The following is a 16004-nucleotide window of genomic DNA, read 5'->3' on the forward strand; positions in this document are numbered from 1 at the left end:
ATCTCGCCTCCTGGCAATGAATCTCTGCACAGCAGGTCTGCTGGATCAGCATTTTTATTTTACAAACAAAAACGCAATTTTCCCCATTGACATTTCTCTTTGTATCATAAAAAAAGCAAATATACAAGCAGCACTGAAAGTCCTGTCACAAAAAAAACAAAAATAAAAATAACCCAGATAATAGAATGATTATGAGTAAAATATATAATTTGAATAAATATATTTGTTTTTTTTTCATAATTCATGCTATAAAATAAATTCATAAATGGCAAGTTAACAGTTGTTACAGCATCAGCTCTAGCTAGCTTCATTTACTTCATAGTTATAAAAACAGTAGAGTTCTGAGGTTCACAGTTCGGTTGTGAGGTTGCAGGTACAGAGGATGAGCAGGGTCCGCCCCCGAGCCCCGAGCCCCCCCGGCCGCCGTCCCGCGCCAACGAGCCCCCCGGGGCTCCAGACCTGCCCCGCCTTCACCGGAGCGCACACGGGCACGAGCGTCACCCAGAAACCCCCTCTCGGGAGGAAGTGGCTCCCGGAGCTGACCGTGGGAAAGCCAGGGCTCCTGGAATCCCGCCCTTCCTCACCTCCCGTCCGAGAGGCGGGGGGGCCGTGCGCCTGTGCCCCCCCCCTCCCCCTCCCTTCGCAGCGCGGGGACCAGCGAGCTCCGCAGCAGGGGGTCTCGGGAGTCTGGGACAGGACCCGCCGGCGTCCCCATCCCTTTTTGTTTTTGACACAAGACGGAGGTGCGACCGTTCCAGCAGCTGGGACAGCCGCACCAGTTAGACATGTTCACTCGGCCTGTCCAAACATTCACAAAAAAAAAACGTCTGAAAACAATCGGATGCACGCTACCGGACACTCCCCACTGCCTGGCGTTTCTCCAAATTAAACGACAAATCGGAACAGACCCTTCCCAGGGTTTTACAGTAACAACTCTTCTCGAGAATTATGAGGACACTAGATCAAAAGGTTTATTGCTTTCGTATTTCACGGTACAGGAAAACGTTTCGACAGAAAAATGGAAGACTGCCTGCGGGGCTATTAACGCATCATCAGTGTTCAGAAACTACCTGATACCCATCGATCCGACATCTGTCAATCTCAATTCCCAGGAGCCCCCCCGCCTGTCCCGGAGCGGACCCCTGGAAACCGGCCGGAGCCTCGCGGCTGTTCTGTGACGTTTTGAACAAAAAGAGTGAAAGCAGCTGAGTGTCAGGTTCAGCTGCGCAGTGAATATGGTTTAATTAGTACGTATATCTCATAAAAAGCATTTACATAAGTTTTATCCCCCCCCCCATACTATTTATATTTATATATATTTATATAAAATTAATAAATAAACCTGACCAGTCTAAAAGCACCATTCAAGGGTAAAAATTCCCCATAAAACAAAAATAAAAACATTGAGACGCTTCATAGTTGAGTCCCTTTGAGGGGGGCAGATTTTGTTCTCCATGAATCCCCTTAGAAATAAAAAAAGTTAGTAAGAAGATTAAAAATCTGTCCTGGTGCGATATCAATGGCTGATGATAGTGTATTCATGTGTCTCAAGGACATTGCAAACCTGCCCCCTGCAACAGCAGCAGGCCTGGTTAGAAACCACAACCCTCCCTCTACGGCACAGAGCTCCCCAACAGACCTGCACCGAATCACGCCATTCATTCCTTTCTCCACTCGCCCCTTTTAAGCACGGCTGCAATCATTCTGCACACCTGCACAGCTTTTTAAATGTAATGGCTGCGGTGCCGATCCGTGCAAGGTCACGCCACCTGCAAGAGCCATCTCCTCGGGTGTTAAACGGGTAAGAAAAGATCCAAAAAGCAGCCGACATCTGACAGCAGAATCGCTACCGAGACACAAACGTGGCACCACGAGGAATCCATTATTCCTAGTCAGAGCGAACTACACTCTCCGCTTGAATTCTTAATCACAGACAGGCAGGAAAGCCCTCTCTTTCAAAATCATCCTTGCCAGTTCCCAAGGCCTAAATAAAAATACTACAGAAATCTGAGTGTTGAAGGGAACAAGCGTTCTTAAAAATCTCAGGAAGGCCTAGGAAAGTTTGCTACTCAACATCTTTTTAAAGCATGAGAAACACGCCACACTACATCAGAAATTCTTCTGAAGTCTTGCAATATGTTTTCCAGAAGGAACAAAGAAAAAATTCACAGTTTGCAGTGGCAGATACAGGAGAACCACACACTGAATTACCTGATAACACGAAAGGGACTCAAATATGGGCCTGCCTCTGATCAGTTTTTTTAGTAATGCATATTAAAAACAACCTATCACAGCATGTTTTACTGATTTTGCATTCAATATAAATGTAGTAAATAACAGTACTATACCAACCTAGTAATTCAAATAAAATCAGTTGATTAGACATCTGCGAAGAGATCCACCCATTACAAAGTCAGTGACTCCCCGATATATATTCACAAAGTATATTCTTTGATCCCCTTTCTTCGCATGTGAAACAGCAGAAGTAATGCCTTATTTTTAATGTAGTAAAGTGAACCTGGCAATAGACATTTTCTTGCGGCAAGGCACAGACAAAGTTGAGATGTCAGCTTGTGTACCAAGGAAAAACGAATTCACTGTTTTTAAAAAAAAATGACATCTGGAAACAGGAATTCCCAGTCACCATCCCCTTTATAAAACAACATTATCTACAAATGCACACAATCCCAAAGATTCACGTTTTGAAGGAGTTTGTTATGGCTTTGTGCACACTGTTAGTCTGCAGGGAACCATAAGAGGAAGGAAAAAAAACATGTGGGATGCAAAAAAGAAACTGGAGGGACAGAAGAGACCCCCTTTTTCTTGAGATCTTGGGAGTCGGACTTATGGTTTTGCACTGAAATAACCACTTTGATATCTTGCAGTTAATATCCATCCATCTTCATCTGTTTATTCCTAGCAAGTGTAGCAACAGCCGCACACGGTGCAATGCGAGAGTCCACCCCCCAGGGGGCGCCAGTCCTTCACAAGACAACTCAGAAACACCAGTTAACGCAGCCAGCATGCCTGTGGAAAGTGGGAGGAAACCTAGGTGGATGTGGGGGAGAACGTGCAAACTCTGCACAGAAGGCATCGAGCCTGGGCTCGAACCCAGGGCCCAAGAGCTGCGAGGCAGCAGCACTGACTGCCACACTGCCATGCCGCCCAGTGGTTGACATTTGACACAAACATTTGGCAACGCGTTCTAGTCGTTTGGTAAACTCTTTGGTAAACCCCAGTGTGAAAGCTCCCAGAGGGCTGATGTGATATGCTGGTCCCAGAGAGACCCAGAGACGCGAAAAACCAAAGCCCACTTCACCAGAAAGAAATGCACTCCAGCACGCACAACACCATGAACTCGGATAAGCCCATTCGGTAGTACTCTGCCGAGGAAAGAGGAGAAAAACAGGGGCTACCTGTATAAAATCTTTTGAAGGTCCCAAGGTTTTTGTGTTGACTAGTTTTCGTGCTGGAGTTGTCACACTCTGCAAATTCTCACATTGCACATGATGAGGACCTGGTCTGCCTCTGAGAGAACCTTCGGCACGATGACGTTCACATTCAGCTGAGGAATCGCGTTCTCTACTGACTGGGCACCTACAGCACATCGCACACATTTGTTTGCTAAAGCAATTATGCAAACCAGCTCAATTATTCCCAGACTTGTAGCCATATCCTAGGAAACACAACTAGTTCCAGGTAACCTAGTGTCTCTGGCCTGGGCTCTAAGAGCTAAACTATTGAAACCTACATTTTCCCACTACACGCTTCGGAAATAAAACACTTTGTGCGAAGACCAGGGTGACTGTTTTCTATAAAGAAATAGAAATTTAAAAATTACATCAAAGTCTAAAATTTAAAGTAACAATTTAGAACCAAAGGTAAAAATGGGGGAAAACCACCTGCTCATTCCTTCTTGCGGCAAACAGGGAGCAATTTCAATCACATTGAACGGTACAAAGAATAAAACTACGGTATGTAGTCCTGTGTCCATAGCATTGGCATGATTTAAAAAGTTCACATCAAACTTCCTGTAGTGACCTAGGTTACACAATGTGCACAACTTTAAAAAAAGCACCATGTTCTACAAACAAAGATTTGTTCAAGAACAAAAAAAAAAGTATGAAAACAAACTGCGTACTTTCAAGACAGCTAAGCACAGCATGAGCACAGTTCATGGTTTCCAAACAAAGTGGGAAGAATGCATGTCGAGATTCTGAAACTTGGCTGCGACCGAGAGACCCTGCCAGGATGCTTGCTTCGACAAGAGGAGGACCTCACTGAGCTCTTCTACATCGCAAGAGACTCATTTTACAAACATTGACACCTATGCCAGCACTGGGGCCAGTAGGAGGTGCTCACCCTGCGGCGGGTCCTAATGCCCCAGTATAGTGAAATTCCCCACTGGCCCTTACCAGTCATGGCCTCCTGATGACTAATGACTTCATCACTCTGCTCTCCTCCCCACTAATAGCTGGTGTGTGGAGCGCTCTGGTGCACTGTGGCTGCTGTCGCAACATCGAGGTGGGGCGGGTGGTGGAGGGGAGTCTCCAGTACCTGTAATGCGCTTTGAGTGGGGTGTCCAGAAAAGCGCTATATAAGCGTCACTCATGTGGGAGAAGCAGGACAGCACTCCCGTGATAGGGAAAAAAGCAGTAATAGGCTGGATTTCAGAATTCACTTTCTGTGAAGACCTAGTGATGGACCCAGACTTCCACGGAGCTGCAGGTAGGGCTGCAGGCAGGTCAGGATGTAGACTAGAGCCCATTCCAGACCTCGGGAAAGCATGACAAAGCCATGCAGATGGGGAGAACAGCTGTCTGAGGTACGGGCCTCCTGCTTGTCCCATTGGGATGAGCTGGGGAAGAGGGGGATATGTGGAAACAGCTGCCACTAGAGACCGCCAAACTCAGCCTCCAAGACATCTGTAAACAGTTTCACCGCAGCAGTAAGTGGGAGAGTGGTATATTGATACAAAGCGTTCCACATTGATCGGGTTGTGTAGTTCTGAGTGTGTTTCTTTAGTAGATTTTGGATGTTATCCAGCGGACTGAAGAGACTTCTGAGGATTCTGGTAGAAGGAGTTCAGGACGTAGCTGTACAGACTGGTAGTGTAGTAGTGTTGGTTAAGCGGAGCGGAGGGCAGCTGATACTGTGTAACCTTTCAATACAAAGCCAGGAAGGAAAACCATTCAGCCTTGAAGTCGGCTGGGTTTGGAGTGTTTTATGGGCAATGATCCACCAAGCCACACTTAAAAAGTAGGATTCCACCCCACACCGGGCGGCGCAGGTCAACAGCTCCACCCTGCTTTCCAAGGGAAGCCACGAGCACTGGGGACGATCACGGCCAGTCTGGGCTGTCAGGAGCTGGAGCAGCCCCATGGGAACTCGGGATCGAGAGGAGCGCCAGCGGACAGCCGAGGTGGTAGCCACAGCAACACAGTCGAGCAGACATGTCCCTGAGGAGCCAGAGCTTTTCCAGGAGGACTGGCCAAGTACAGCATCACTGATACAGAGGGTCTGCAGGGGGTGGGGCAGCTGAACACCCTGTCAACCAATCACCTGCTGCCCCATGGTTCACACCTAAGGAAACAGGGACGCTGCCAGACCGAAGGCTCGGGGACAGTTTTGATCACCACACCACAAAAAGAACTGTAGAGCCTTAGTTCAGAAAGGATCGAGAAGAATGACCCCTGGTCTCAGAGCAGCACCAGCTAAAGACTTCAGTCTAGAACAAAGGAAACTTCATGCAAGCGCATATGGTTCTAGTGGAGGAGAAGGAGGAGACGCCCAGCCCAGGCTGCTGCTGAAGAAGAGCAGGCCCGCCAAGTGATGACAAACTCAGTAGTGAGAGCTAGAATTCACTCAGAATTCTTCAGCAAAGCAAGCTGGCCCTGTTCTCAGCGCAGGCTGGTCCGGCTTTGTGATCCCGGGCCGAACCAAGCTCCGCCCGCGGCCGGTCGGGTGTGCTGGCGTGAGCCCTGGCCCTGTGCCAGCTGCGGTCAGCTGTCCGCAGAGCTGGCACAGCGCACGGGGAAGGGAGCCCTGACAAACGGACACTTGTCAAAGGGGGAGAGGCCGGCGGCAGACTCGCTGCTCTGTGCGCCAGCAGCACTTCAGAATCGGGCTGCCCAGCCGGGCTCCTGCTTTCAGCCTCAATAGCCTGATGGGAGGCGCTGCAGCTCAGTGGGGCCCAAGCGCCCCCTCTCTGGTCCGGGCTCCATCGACCCGATCCGGTCCAGGACCGGGAGCTCTGGAGCCCGCAGGTCAAGACCTGCAACCCGACACATTAAGAGACAGCCGAGCTGATCTGTGGGTCCGGTCCGGTCCGGTCCCGAGGAGCAGGTGGGGCCCAGAGCAGCGAGAGGACCGCGGCGGGCGGCTCAGCACCATGGCGACCACGACGACGGTCGCCTGGGAGACGGGCCGCCGTTGCATCAGCATGGCCTTCAGGAGTCAGGGCTCAGTCGGGCAGAACCCTGCTCTTCCAAAGTGCAGGTCTGGATCTTGGGCTGATGCTTGATTCTTGAAAGACACACACTTGGAGCTCTAACTCTGAGCAAGTCCACCAGTCCTCTCTTCGTTAACCGTCTGAGGAGCCGACACACCAGCATCTTTAGGATTTAGAACAGTATTGCAATCGGACGAGACTGACGACAAGAGGCCCAATGCATGAACTAAAGACAATGAAAAGACTTATATGATACTAACGAAATGCAAAGCACACTACTGGGAGAATCTAATTCTTCCTCTTCCAGCCCTCTCTGCTTCACGGCTGGCCGCCACGGGGCCAGAATCGGAAAAGCCCGGCACGGCCTTGCCGCACACAGCCCACGGCTCTGCAGGACTTTTCGCCATCAAGGAAAAGCAAAACGAAAATCTCCGCCCAACTCGCAGGTTACAGCTCAGTCCTCTAGCACAGACAGGGCAGGCCTTCCACCGTAAGTGCTACTTCCTGTAAAAAAAAAAAACACCAGCACCACACCGCGTTTAGCCAAGACAAACAATGGGGCGAAAATCCACACCGTCAAATCATGCAAGCCTACGACTCTCTACCTCCCGCCCCCCCTCCTGCGCTGCCGTGCGGAGAGCCGGAGAGCCCGGAGAGCCCGGAGCAGTCCGCGAGAGGAACAGGGAGCACTCCAGCGGGCGCGGCGAGGCCCGGTGCGGACGGAAAGCTTGCCCAGGGGCCCCCGTCGGGCCCTTAGCTGTGAGGACGAGCCCGACGGATCCTGAAGGGAAATACTGTCCTGTGGTGTGTGTGCTCTGGAGACTGAGGTATCGAACGGGTGGACTCCGCACGCGGCGCCGCGCCGCTGGAAACGACTCCTTGTCGAGATGCTCCCGCCCCTCTCGGCCTCGTGCCCACGCCGGAGCTCCGCGGAGGTCTGCTATCGGGGCTCCCGCTTTATTGCAGCGTGTCCACACGCCTCGGACACGGGAACACGGAACGTCGAAGGGGGAAACGCCGAGGCGCGACCCCGGACAGCACACCTGCCCAGCACTCCTCCTCCTCCTCCTCCTCCTCCTCCTCCTTTTGGAGTATCCCAATAAATCCGTGGAAGTACACGAGAGGAAACTTTCAAAACCAAAATCATTAAAGCTCCGTTATGGGGGGGAAAAAAATCTGAAAGCGCGACACAACAACAACAAAAAACAAAACGACAAGAACGAACTAGAAATCACATCTGGACGCCTGGGCCTCCGCCGGGCTGCACCGGTCGGCCTCCTCCTGGTCCTCGCCGCCCCCGCCCGGCGCGCCGAAGTCCGCCGCCAGGGGCTCGTCGGGGTCCCTCTGCTCCGCAGCGCCCTCTGTTCTCTCGGGGGACTCCAGGTGGTTGCGCGCGTCCGCCAGCCCCATGTGCTTCTTGCGCAGGTGCTGGTTCAGGGTGCCCTGGAAGGGGAAGCACTTCCCGCAGATCTCGCAGCGGAAGGGCTTGTTGTCCGTGTGCCCGCGGATGTGGTACTCCAGCTGGTCCTTGCGCGTGTACTTCTTGCCGCAGAACTTGCAGACGAAGGGCGTGATGCCCATGTGCAGCCGCATGTGCCGGTCCAGGCTGCCCTTCTGGTTGAAGGACTTGCCGCAGTAGATGCAGATGAGCCGCTCGTTGTAGGGGTACCACTGGCCCTGCAAGCTCCTCTCCTGCAGGTCGCCCTCGAAGCCGCCGCCGCCGCCGCCCGCCAGGACCGCCTCCCCGTCCTCCTGGGCGGGCTTGAGCCCGCCGGGCGCCTCCGCCGGCGCCGGCACCGGCACGGGCCGCTTGGGCCGGGCCCGGCCGCCCCGGAAGCCGCTGAGCATGGAGCGCGAGGGGCTGGAGCTGCTGAGGCTCACGAAGCCGGCCGGGGAGGGCGCCGGCGCCGCCAGCGGGGGGAAGGCGTAGCCGGCGTGCGGCACCACCGGCCCGTAGGAGCCCACGCTGACCGCCAGCACCTGCTCCCCGTCCACCATCTCCGTGTGGTAGCCGTCGTCCCCCGCCGAGGAGCTGTCCGAGCAGCTGGGCCGCTCCGGCTTCTCCAGCTTCACGCGCACGTCGGTCACCTGGCCGTCCCTGCCGATCAGCTCCACCTGCTCGTGCTCGCCCTCCGCCGGCGCCTCCTGCTCCGACACGCTGCCGCTGCTGCCGCGGTCCGACTGCCCCTCCTCCTGCGGCCGCGGCCTGGCCGGGCCCCGGTCCGCCCTGGCGTCCCCGCCGGCCGCGGGCGCGAGGGCCTGGCGGGGGAAGCAGGGGGGGGAGATCTCCAGGGGGTTGACGAAGAGGTGGCCGTCCTTCACGCCGTTGCTCCGGGCCCGGAGGCCCTCCCGGGCGCCCAGCGCGGCGTCGGCGGGGCCCGGCAGGCTGATCTTGGAGTGGATGCCCTCCAGGATCTGGGTGCACTTGTCGATGACCGCCTGCATCTGCAGGAAGCTGGCCGCCGTCAGGAAGCTGATGACGTCCTTGAGCTGCAGGGACATCCGGCCCGTGTAGCAGAAGGACAGCAGCTGCTCGAAGACGTCGGGGCTCTTGATGACGGAGATGGAGAGCCCGCTCATGGTGCTGAGGGCCGAGTGGTCGCGGAAGTAGGGCGAGCTGGCGGCCAGCACGGCCTTGTGGGCCCGGAAGGGCTGGCCCTGGATGTGCACGATGATGTCACATAGCTTGCCCTGCAGGCGCAGCTCGTTCAGCTGGCTCAGGACCGTGCTGCTGAACTCCGGCACGTCGAATTCTATGAAGCTGCTGCCGTCGTCCATCTCTCGAAGCGGTTCTCTGATTGTTTTGCGTTTCGACAGCCTGTCAGCACACAAAAACAAAACAAAACACAGAAGAGGCGAATCATTAGGGGTTCTCTCTCTCTTTCGGGGCTCTTCCTTTAAAATGTAGTTGTGCTTCAGGGAGAACCGAAGCCTTCAGAAGAACTCGAGCTCATTAGACTAGTCAAATCACAGCCACGTATCCATAGAAAGGAGATCTCATCTCGTGCGTCGACTGCGCCAAACAAAGCAGTTCTCCACTAACGCCAAGAGCCCTGCGGGAATATTCAGATTCCGTTTTCCTAGAAAGAAACCACAGCCTGGAGACTAAGCGATTTTCTTACAAACTATTCAGTTTTATTACCGTTATGCAATCAAGTGAAAAGAGCCACTTGAATAGAAGCAGTTTACTGTACTACGGCAAGATCAATAATTAATAATCATCTCTCGTGCCTGGTGCTTCCCCGCTTCCACTTCTTCCTGCAGAGCACAGATTAATCAACACAAACGCCTGCTGCTCTTCTTTCCCGCCTGCTGGTGAGTCCCGCAGGATCCTGACGGGGATCAGGTCCTGCAGCAACTTGGGCTGATCTGGCTGGGCGACGCAGGAACTCAGCCCTTCCTTCCCCAGCTGGGTCCTGCCGGGCCTAGCGCCCTCTTCCTCAGCCCTTCTCGGCTGCCTGAACGCCCACCCTCCAGCCACAGGCCCCTGCCGCCCCGTCCCAGACCAGGAGCCTCAGCCCCCAGGTAAACGCCACAGGTGTCACGATCTAGCACAAAACAAAAAGCTCCACCCTACCGGGTCTTTCTGCCGGGCAGAGCCCAAACTCCTGCACGTCTGAGAGCTGTGCTGAGGAGCCTGATAAGAGGCGGTGTACCTGGGTTTGCTTTTATTGATCTGCTCTGGCTTCTGCCCAGACCACAGAGGTAAACACGCCGCTCTTCTGTGAAAGAGCTCCATCTGATTATTTACCGCCTCCAGATTACACATCGAACCGATTTAAAACTTAACCAGCCAGTCACAGCATTCATTTTGCGAATTCCAGGCAATTTTTTTTTTTAAACACACAGAGGCTTGGCACTTCCTAGAACAGCACGGACTGCCTGGAACCTGACATTTCTCCTAAGCGACTAAAACAAACAGCACTTTTTTCTTCTGCTGCCTAAATTCCAAATAATTTTGGCTGTGAGGGCGGGCTACCTTCCCCTCTGCCAGATAATTTGTCTGGAAAACGCTCTCAGGACGTGCCAGCACCTGCCAACAAGCTGGGCTCCAGGTTCGAGACCTCGCCTTGCCGCAGACCTGGAACGCTCAATCTTTGACAATATCAGCGTCCTGCTCTCAAATGAGTCTCGGAGAGACTCAAATTTGTGGAATTCACTTGACCTGCATTATTTTGGGCCTTTCTCTAATGCCCCCTTTCAGCATAAATTTGATATTAATTTTTGCACATTCAAAAGACTGACATTTAATTCCACAGGGACTGCAGCTGTCCTGCTGGCAGAACAGGCTCGCTGGACAGCCCAGCGAACTGTCCCGCTGTCCTGACGGAGGCTGCGGGGCTCAGGCAGGGCCCAACACAGAAAGCCGCCCGTGTTCACCTCATTTTATTGGCAAAGCTGGAGACCACATGGCTTGATCTGAGCTACATGCAAATAAAACATCCTTTGAAAAGCCTGCTACACAAAACCTTCACAATCCGGCATCTGCGGGGGGGCGGGGGAATAAGCAGTCTGTTTTAAGATGAGCAGGATTCTGCCTATTTTGCAAAACCGAATAAGCAAAGCTGCCAAATTCGCTAAACAAGCAAAGCAAAATGAGGTGGGCATGAACTAGATAGGCAGCTTTTTTTTTTCCTGCAGTGTAGGAAGAAAGTTATTTCCTGTAAAATGAGGAATTTTGAGAAATGGGCTATCTGTTACAGATGGAGGGGGGAGGGCTGGGACGGCATTACGACTCTGGAGGAGAGTCAAAATCCTGCCAAGCAGGCAGTAATGAGCGAACCGGACAGAAAGGCCAGGAAAACATGCTCTGTTCAGAGCAGAGCGGTGTGAAACAGCACACGAACACAGGCCTGCAGGAGGCTGTGAAGAGGGGACAGAATGTTTTTTTCTGGAGATCGCACTGACGCCTGCAGGTACACCTCACACAGGAGCTACACACCCTAGAAACTCACACCGGCTCCCCGACGCCACGGCCGCGCTCACCTAGCCCTCCAATCACACAAAAACACAAACAGGTTGTAAAACAGAGGCGTCTGCACACTGAAGACAGGGCACAGGAAGTACCATAGACCGAACGTAACACACGTTCAACCTCTGCAGTCTTCACTGTACCAGGAAGTGCACTGGGAACAGAAGACAGGTCTTTACACAAAGAGCCGTGGGAGTCTGGAACAGGTTACCCATCCAAGTTCATGAAGCCAATACCCTGGCTTCTTTCAAGACACAGCTGGAGGAGATGCAACAAGTTGCTATCAAACCACCTCTGGGATAAAGCTGTGGAAAGGCCCAGAGCAGAAAATGGATTTAAAAAGATTTCAAAGACCTTCGATGTCCCTTGGAACAGGCCCAAGCCCATCACTAAGAAGGGGAATGATATGGCACCACCCAGACCAAGAAGCCAAATCTAGGTGTGTGACGTTGGTACAGACCTGTCCAAACAGAATCATGGCTGTAATTCAAACAAAGGGGCTTCCATTAAACACCAACTCAGGGGTACGCACACTTATTCAACCCATTTTCCAAGGCTTGCACTTTTAATTACTTTTCAGAAAATCTGGCCTTTGCTTTTCTCTTGGAGGCTGCGCTTTGTACTGTGTAAATAAAGATAAAATACATTCCGATTAAAAGAGCTTTGATTTCAGGCTGTTAGGCCATAAAATGTGCTACTTTGAAAGTGGCTCGAAGGGAAGATTGCACAGCCCAGTGCGTATTGAAGAAGCACAGACAAGCTGCTCAGCGACAGACGGTTCTACAGCACAGACCTGACGGGGCGAGATCGCGCTCAGTGCCGCTTGCAAAACCACCGCCTTGCCAGCCCCCTGCGACCCCAGCCTTCGATGCCCCCTGCCTTTCAGAAAAAGTAGCACTGCTCGAGGAGGCGGTCTTGGGGGGGGCAGCCAAGGAAGACGAGGGGGCGACCCCTCCCTGCGTTTTCCATCGCCATACTCTCCTGCGCTGCCGCATTTCCACCCCAGCGCCCCGAGCCTGAACGCCAGAGACTTTTATGAGCTTATCCTTAAAGGAACTATCCTCATATAAACCTGGGTTTATCGGGTGCAAAGCAATAGTGCCTGCTCATGCAAACCGCTTAATTGCTCTGGCTCTCCCTGATCTGGCAGGGCCTGCCATGAAAATATTTGCGCTGCGGTGGGGAGAGACCCGCCCGCCTCCACCCGCGCCAGCGAGCCCCCCGGCATCGCGCCGGGGTGTCAGATCGAGCCCGCCGATTTCCCCTCCGGCGCATCTCGGAGCCGCCGCTGCCTGCGGGGGGCAGCGGACTGAGGGCCCCCCCGATCGAACGGCTGGCCAAGGCAGTGGCTCTGCTCCGTGATGCACAGCTTGGCGAGACCAGCGGCTGGGGACCTGTCCTCCAGGGTCCCGACAGGGCCGAGACCAGCGGCTGGGGACCTGTCCTCCAGGGTCCCGACAGGGCCGAGACCAGCGGCTGGGGACCCGTCCTCCAGGGTCCCGACAGGGCCGAGACCAGCAGCTGAGGACCCGTCCTCCAGGGTCCCGACAGGGCCGAGACCAGCGGCTGGGGACCTGTCCTCCAGGGTCCCGACAGGGCCGAGACCAGCGGCTGGGGACCCGTCCTCCAGGGTCCCGACAGGGCCGAGACCAGCGGCAGCAGCAGCACGCGGGCAGATCGCCCTGGCCGCCGGCCTCCGCGCAGCAGATCACCACAGCGCTATCAGCCACCGGCAGCAAACAAACAACTGCCTCACCACCTCCAAGAATAAGAGTTCTGATAAATTAACGTTCGAGCTTCGTAAACAACACGTACCCACTGAGAACCTGGCGAATCAGAAGCTTGCGAAGCCCATTGGAAAGTTCTGTACAGGTCATCTCACACTAAAAAAAAACGATCTACTGTACCGAATAACCTCTCCGTGGCTCTGAGCCAACGCCATGTACTTCGGCCTCTGAATCAGACTATACAGTAACTGCTAATCTCCCATCATCTAATATAGAACTGTTTATCTCCGAGAAACACCTCCAGGTTACGACTCCTCAGCCAACGTGAAAGGCAGGTTAAAAATTAAAGCGCAGAAAAGGCCCTGTCAGGACAGGGCGATGCTGATGGGGAGCAGCTGCCTTCATGCCGATGGGGGCCGACGGGTCGGAGCAGGAGCTCCAGGCCAGCGGATCAGGGCCTGGCCACAGGCACGTGCAGAATCAGAACTTTACTGAGCCTCAGCTCGGCATGGGACACTAGGACTCGCACAGAGAAACAGCCAACATTTCACCAACGCCAAGACAGAAAACACTGAAGCAACAACAGTTTAAAGCTTTTCAATTTCATGACTTTCGCTGATAAACCATCTAGTTCTCCTTCTCACTGACTATTCTTAACCCCCAAACCTTCCGGCTTTCACTCCAGACAAGCTCTTTAAGGAGCTGAACCCCTAATTCACACACACAGGTTTGGCTCATGGAAAGATCGGACACCATCAGTTACTCATGAAACACAGCAAGACCGCCCACGTGGATATGAACCGCAAACAGCTCCAGAGCTCAAACAGCTCCTGTCACTGGTGACCTCAAATTTCAAATCTGTCACCAGGAGCTCCGCTAGAATTAAAGCCTGGAGCTGGGGGGGGGGGTCCCCAAAATTAGGAAAGAGAGCCCCAGACTGAAGCTTGCTTTCCCCTTTGGTGTTCCTAAGCAGTTTAAAAGATGGTTCTCAGGACCGTTCGACACAGCGAAAGATCTGGATTCGTTAGGGCCTGCCTGCCTGTCAGGAGTGCTGAAAATCTGCCCCTTTCAGCCCCGGCAGCGAGAGAGTTTCCTGACAGCTGAACGAGACCACAGTCCTGCACGACCGTGCACAACCAGGACTCGCAACCGCGAGCCTCAGATCTCTGGTGCACCCTCCCCGTGACACGGGGCCCCACAGCAGACCCCGAGAGTACCTGGGCAGGAGAGATTCATGTCCACGCAGGACTCCTCTGCCGGCAAGCCGAGAACTGCACTTCTGCAGAGAGAGCGCTGAGCACCAGGTACGCGCATGAACCAGAAGGTGCCGATAGTGTCTGCCCATTTCAGGGAGCTTTTGAGTCTTTTAATGGCGTGGGTGACATTGTCTTAACTACTCCTATTTGCATTAAAAACATACAATTTTTATGTATCTGTGCGTGTACACAGCATCGCTTTTATGAAAACACGCCTGATGAACAGCGCACACTGCTGTGTCAGCGTCGCACGCCTGTCCAGGTCGTAACCGGGTGTCTCAAGCACTTCCTTCGCTCCAGTCCGAAGCGAAAACCCCCAAATCCAAAAGCACCAAACTCTGCGTTCCCACCATCCCTACTGTACCTCCGCCAGACGCCACGCACTCTCCTGAGGAAATGAAGGACGCCCCGCCGCTGCCGGGAACTTGAGCCGAAAGTGGCATTTCATTTCCCGGCGCCCGGACCGCCGAGAGAGCCAGCAGCAGACTCCAGCGGGGCGGACACGTTACCGCCGCCCGCTCAGGTCTCCCAGAGCGTCCCAGCCACGACGAAAACTGCTCGGAGCTGATTTTCTGACAGCGTGTCAAGAGGAACCCCGACCGCGGCGGCGTCTTTTCTGAGAAGAAGCCGACTCCTCTCGCTGTTGTTTTAGCGGCGCCTATGCTGGCTATCGGCGCGGGGGTCTGGCACGACAGCACGCTGGTGGGCTGTGCGCACAAGTGGGCTGGACCGCACCGAGAACCGCCGGGTAGAAGCCGAACGAACACCGCCGAGCCCCGTCCTGGTCCATCTACTTTCGCGAAGTGTGAACCAGACACCCCGGCTGAGAGCCCGGCGCCGGACCCGGACCCCTGCGGGCTGCTGTCCCGGGACGGGGAGCCCGAGCTGCCCAGCCCGGACCCGGACCCGGACCCGGGGCGGCAGAATGCGGGTGTTTTCGGGTCACCGCCACTCGCAGCGCAGCCGGCGGCAGAAGTACCACCAGTGCCAGCACCGGAGCGACCACCAGGGAAAACACACACACAGGGATGGGGTAAAAACTTTTGGCCGGAGGTCGCCAGCGCGCACGCCGGCTGTCACGCCTCGCCTGCCGGCCAAAGCGCCGAGTCCAGAAAGCCTTACCTCTGCCCCCCGATCAAATGTCGCCCATTTCCCCCGAGCGGCTCGCGTAGCTCCAGGCCTCCCGCATCTACCCCCAGCCGTCGGCTGCTGTTCCTCCTCCAGCTCCCTGCCCCACCGGAAGTAAATGTGTCAATTCCCGTCAGCGCCTGCTTCCGGGTCGGGGTGGGGGGCGTGATCGGTGGGGCTCGGGTCCGCTCGGGTCCGCTCGGGAGCCGAGCCAAGACGGGGCTTGCAGCACAAACCTGCGTGCGTTGTTTCCCTGCACGATCTGACGTCAGCGCCTCGTCGTCGTCGTCATCATCATCCTAACCATCCTCATAGTCATCATCATCATCATCACGGCCGACATCCAGAGCGAGCGGTTTTATTGGCTGCTGCAGGGAAACGATGCCCTGACGCTTCGTCAGATACGCGTACTCGTATCTGAGCACAGTTGTGGGTTTTCGGTGCCGACGCAGGCGAAACGCACCGAGCGG

The 16004-nt window shown here is 54.4% G+C and overlaps 1 protein-coding gene across 2 annotated transcripts; it reads right to left on the reverse strand.

The window, feature by feature from the left end:
* Window positions 1-38: 38 nt before the first annotated feature.
* Window positions 39-15862, reverse strand: zbtb34 (zinc finger and BTB domain containing 34). Of its 2 annotated transcripts, none has more exons than XM_088615149.1 (2): window positions 15771-15862; window positions 39-9269 (listed from the first exon to the last, which is right to left on the reverse strand). In XM_088615149.1, exon 2 carries the CDS (start codon window positions 9227-9229, stop codon window positions 7676-7678), a length of 1554 nt encoding a protein of 517 aa, XP_088471275.1. In that variant the 5' UTR covers window positions 9230-9269; window positions 15771-15862; the 3' UTR covers window positions 39-7675. The 2 variants fall into 2 exon arrangements, with proteins under 2 accessions (XP_088471275.1, XP_088471276.1); XM_088615150.1 differs by lacking the exon at window positions 15771-15862 and adding an exon at window positions 15529-15686.
* Between the last annotated feature and the right edge of the window lie 142 nt (window positions 15863-16004).

This window comes from Lepisosteus platostomus, chromosome 21 (assembly GCF_059453375.1).
Source record: "Lepisosteus platostomus isolate fLepPlt1 chromosome 21, fLepPlt1.hap1, whole genome shotgun sequence".
Classification (NCBI taxonomy): domain Eukaryota; kingdom Metazoa; phylum Chordata; class Actinopteri; order Semionotiformes; family Lepisosteidae; genus Lepisosteus; species Lepisosteus platostomus.

Coding starts and splice junctions, on each gene's coding strand:
- zbtb34 (XM_088615149.1), bottom strand. CDS start 9,229: ATGGACGACGGCAGCAGCTTCATAGAATTCGACGTGCCGGAGTTCAGC.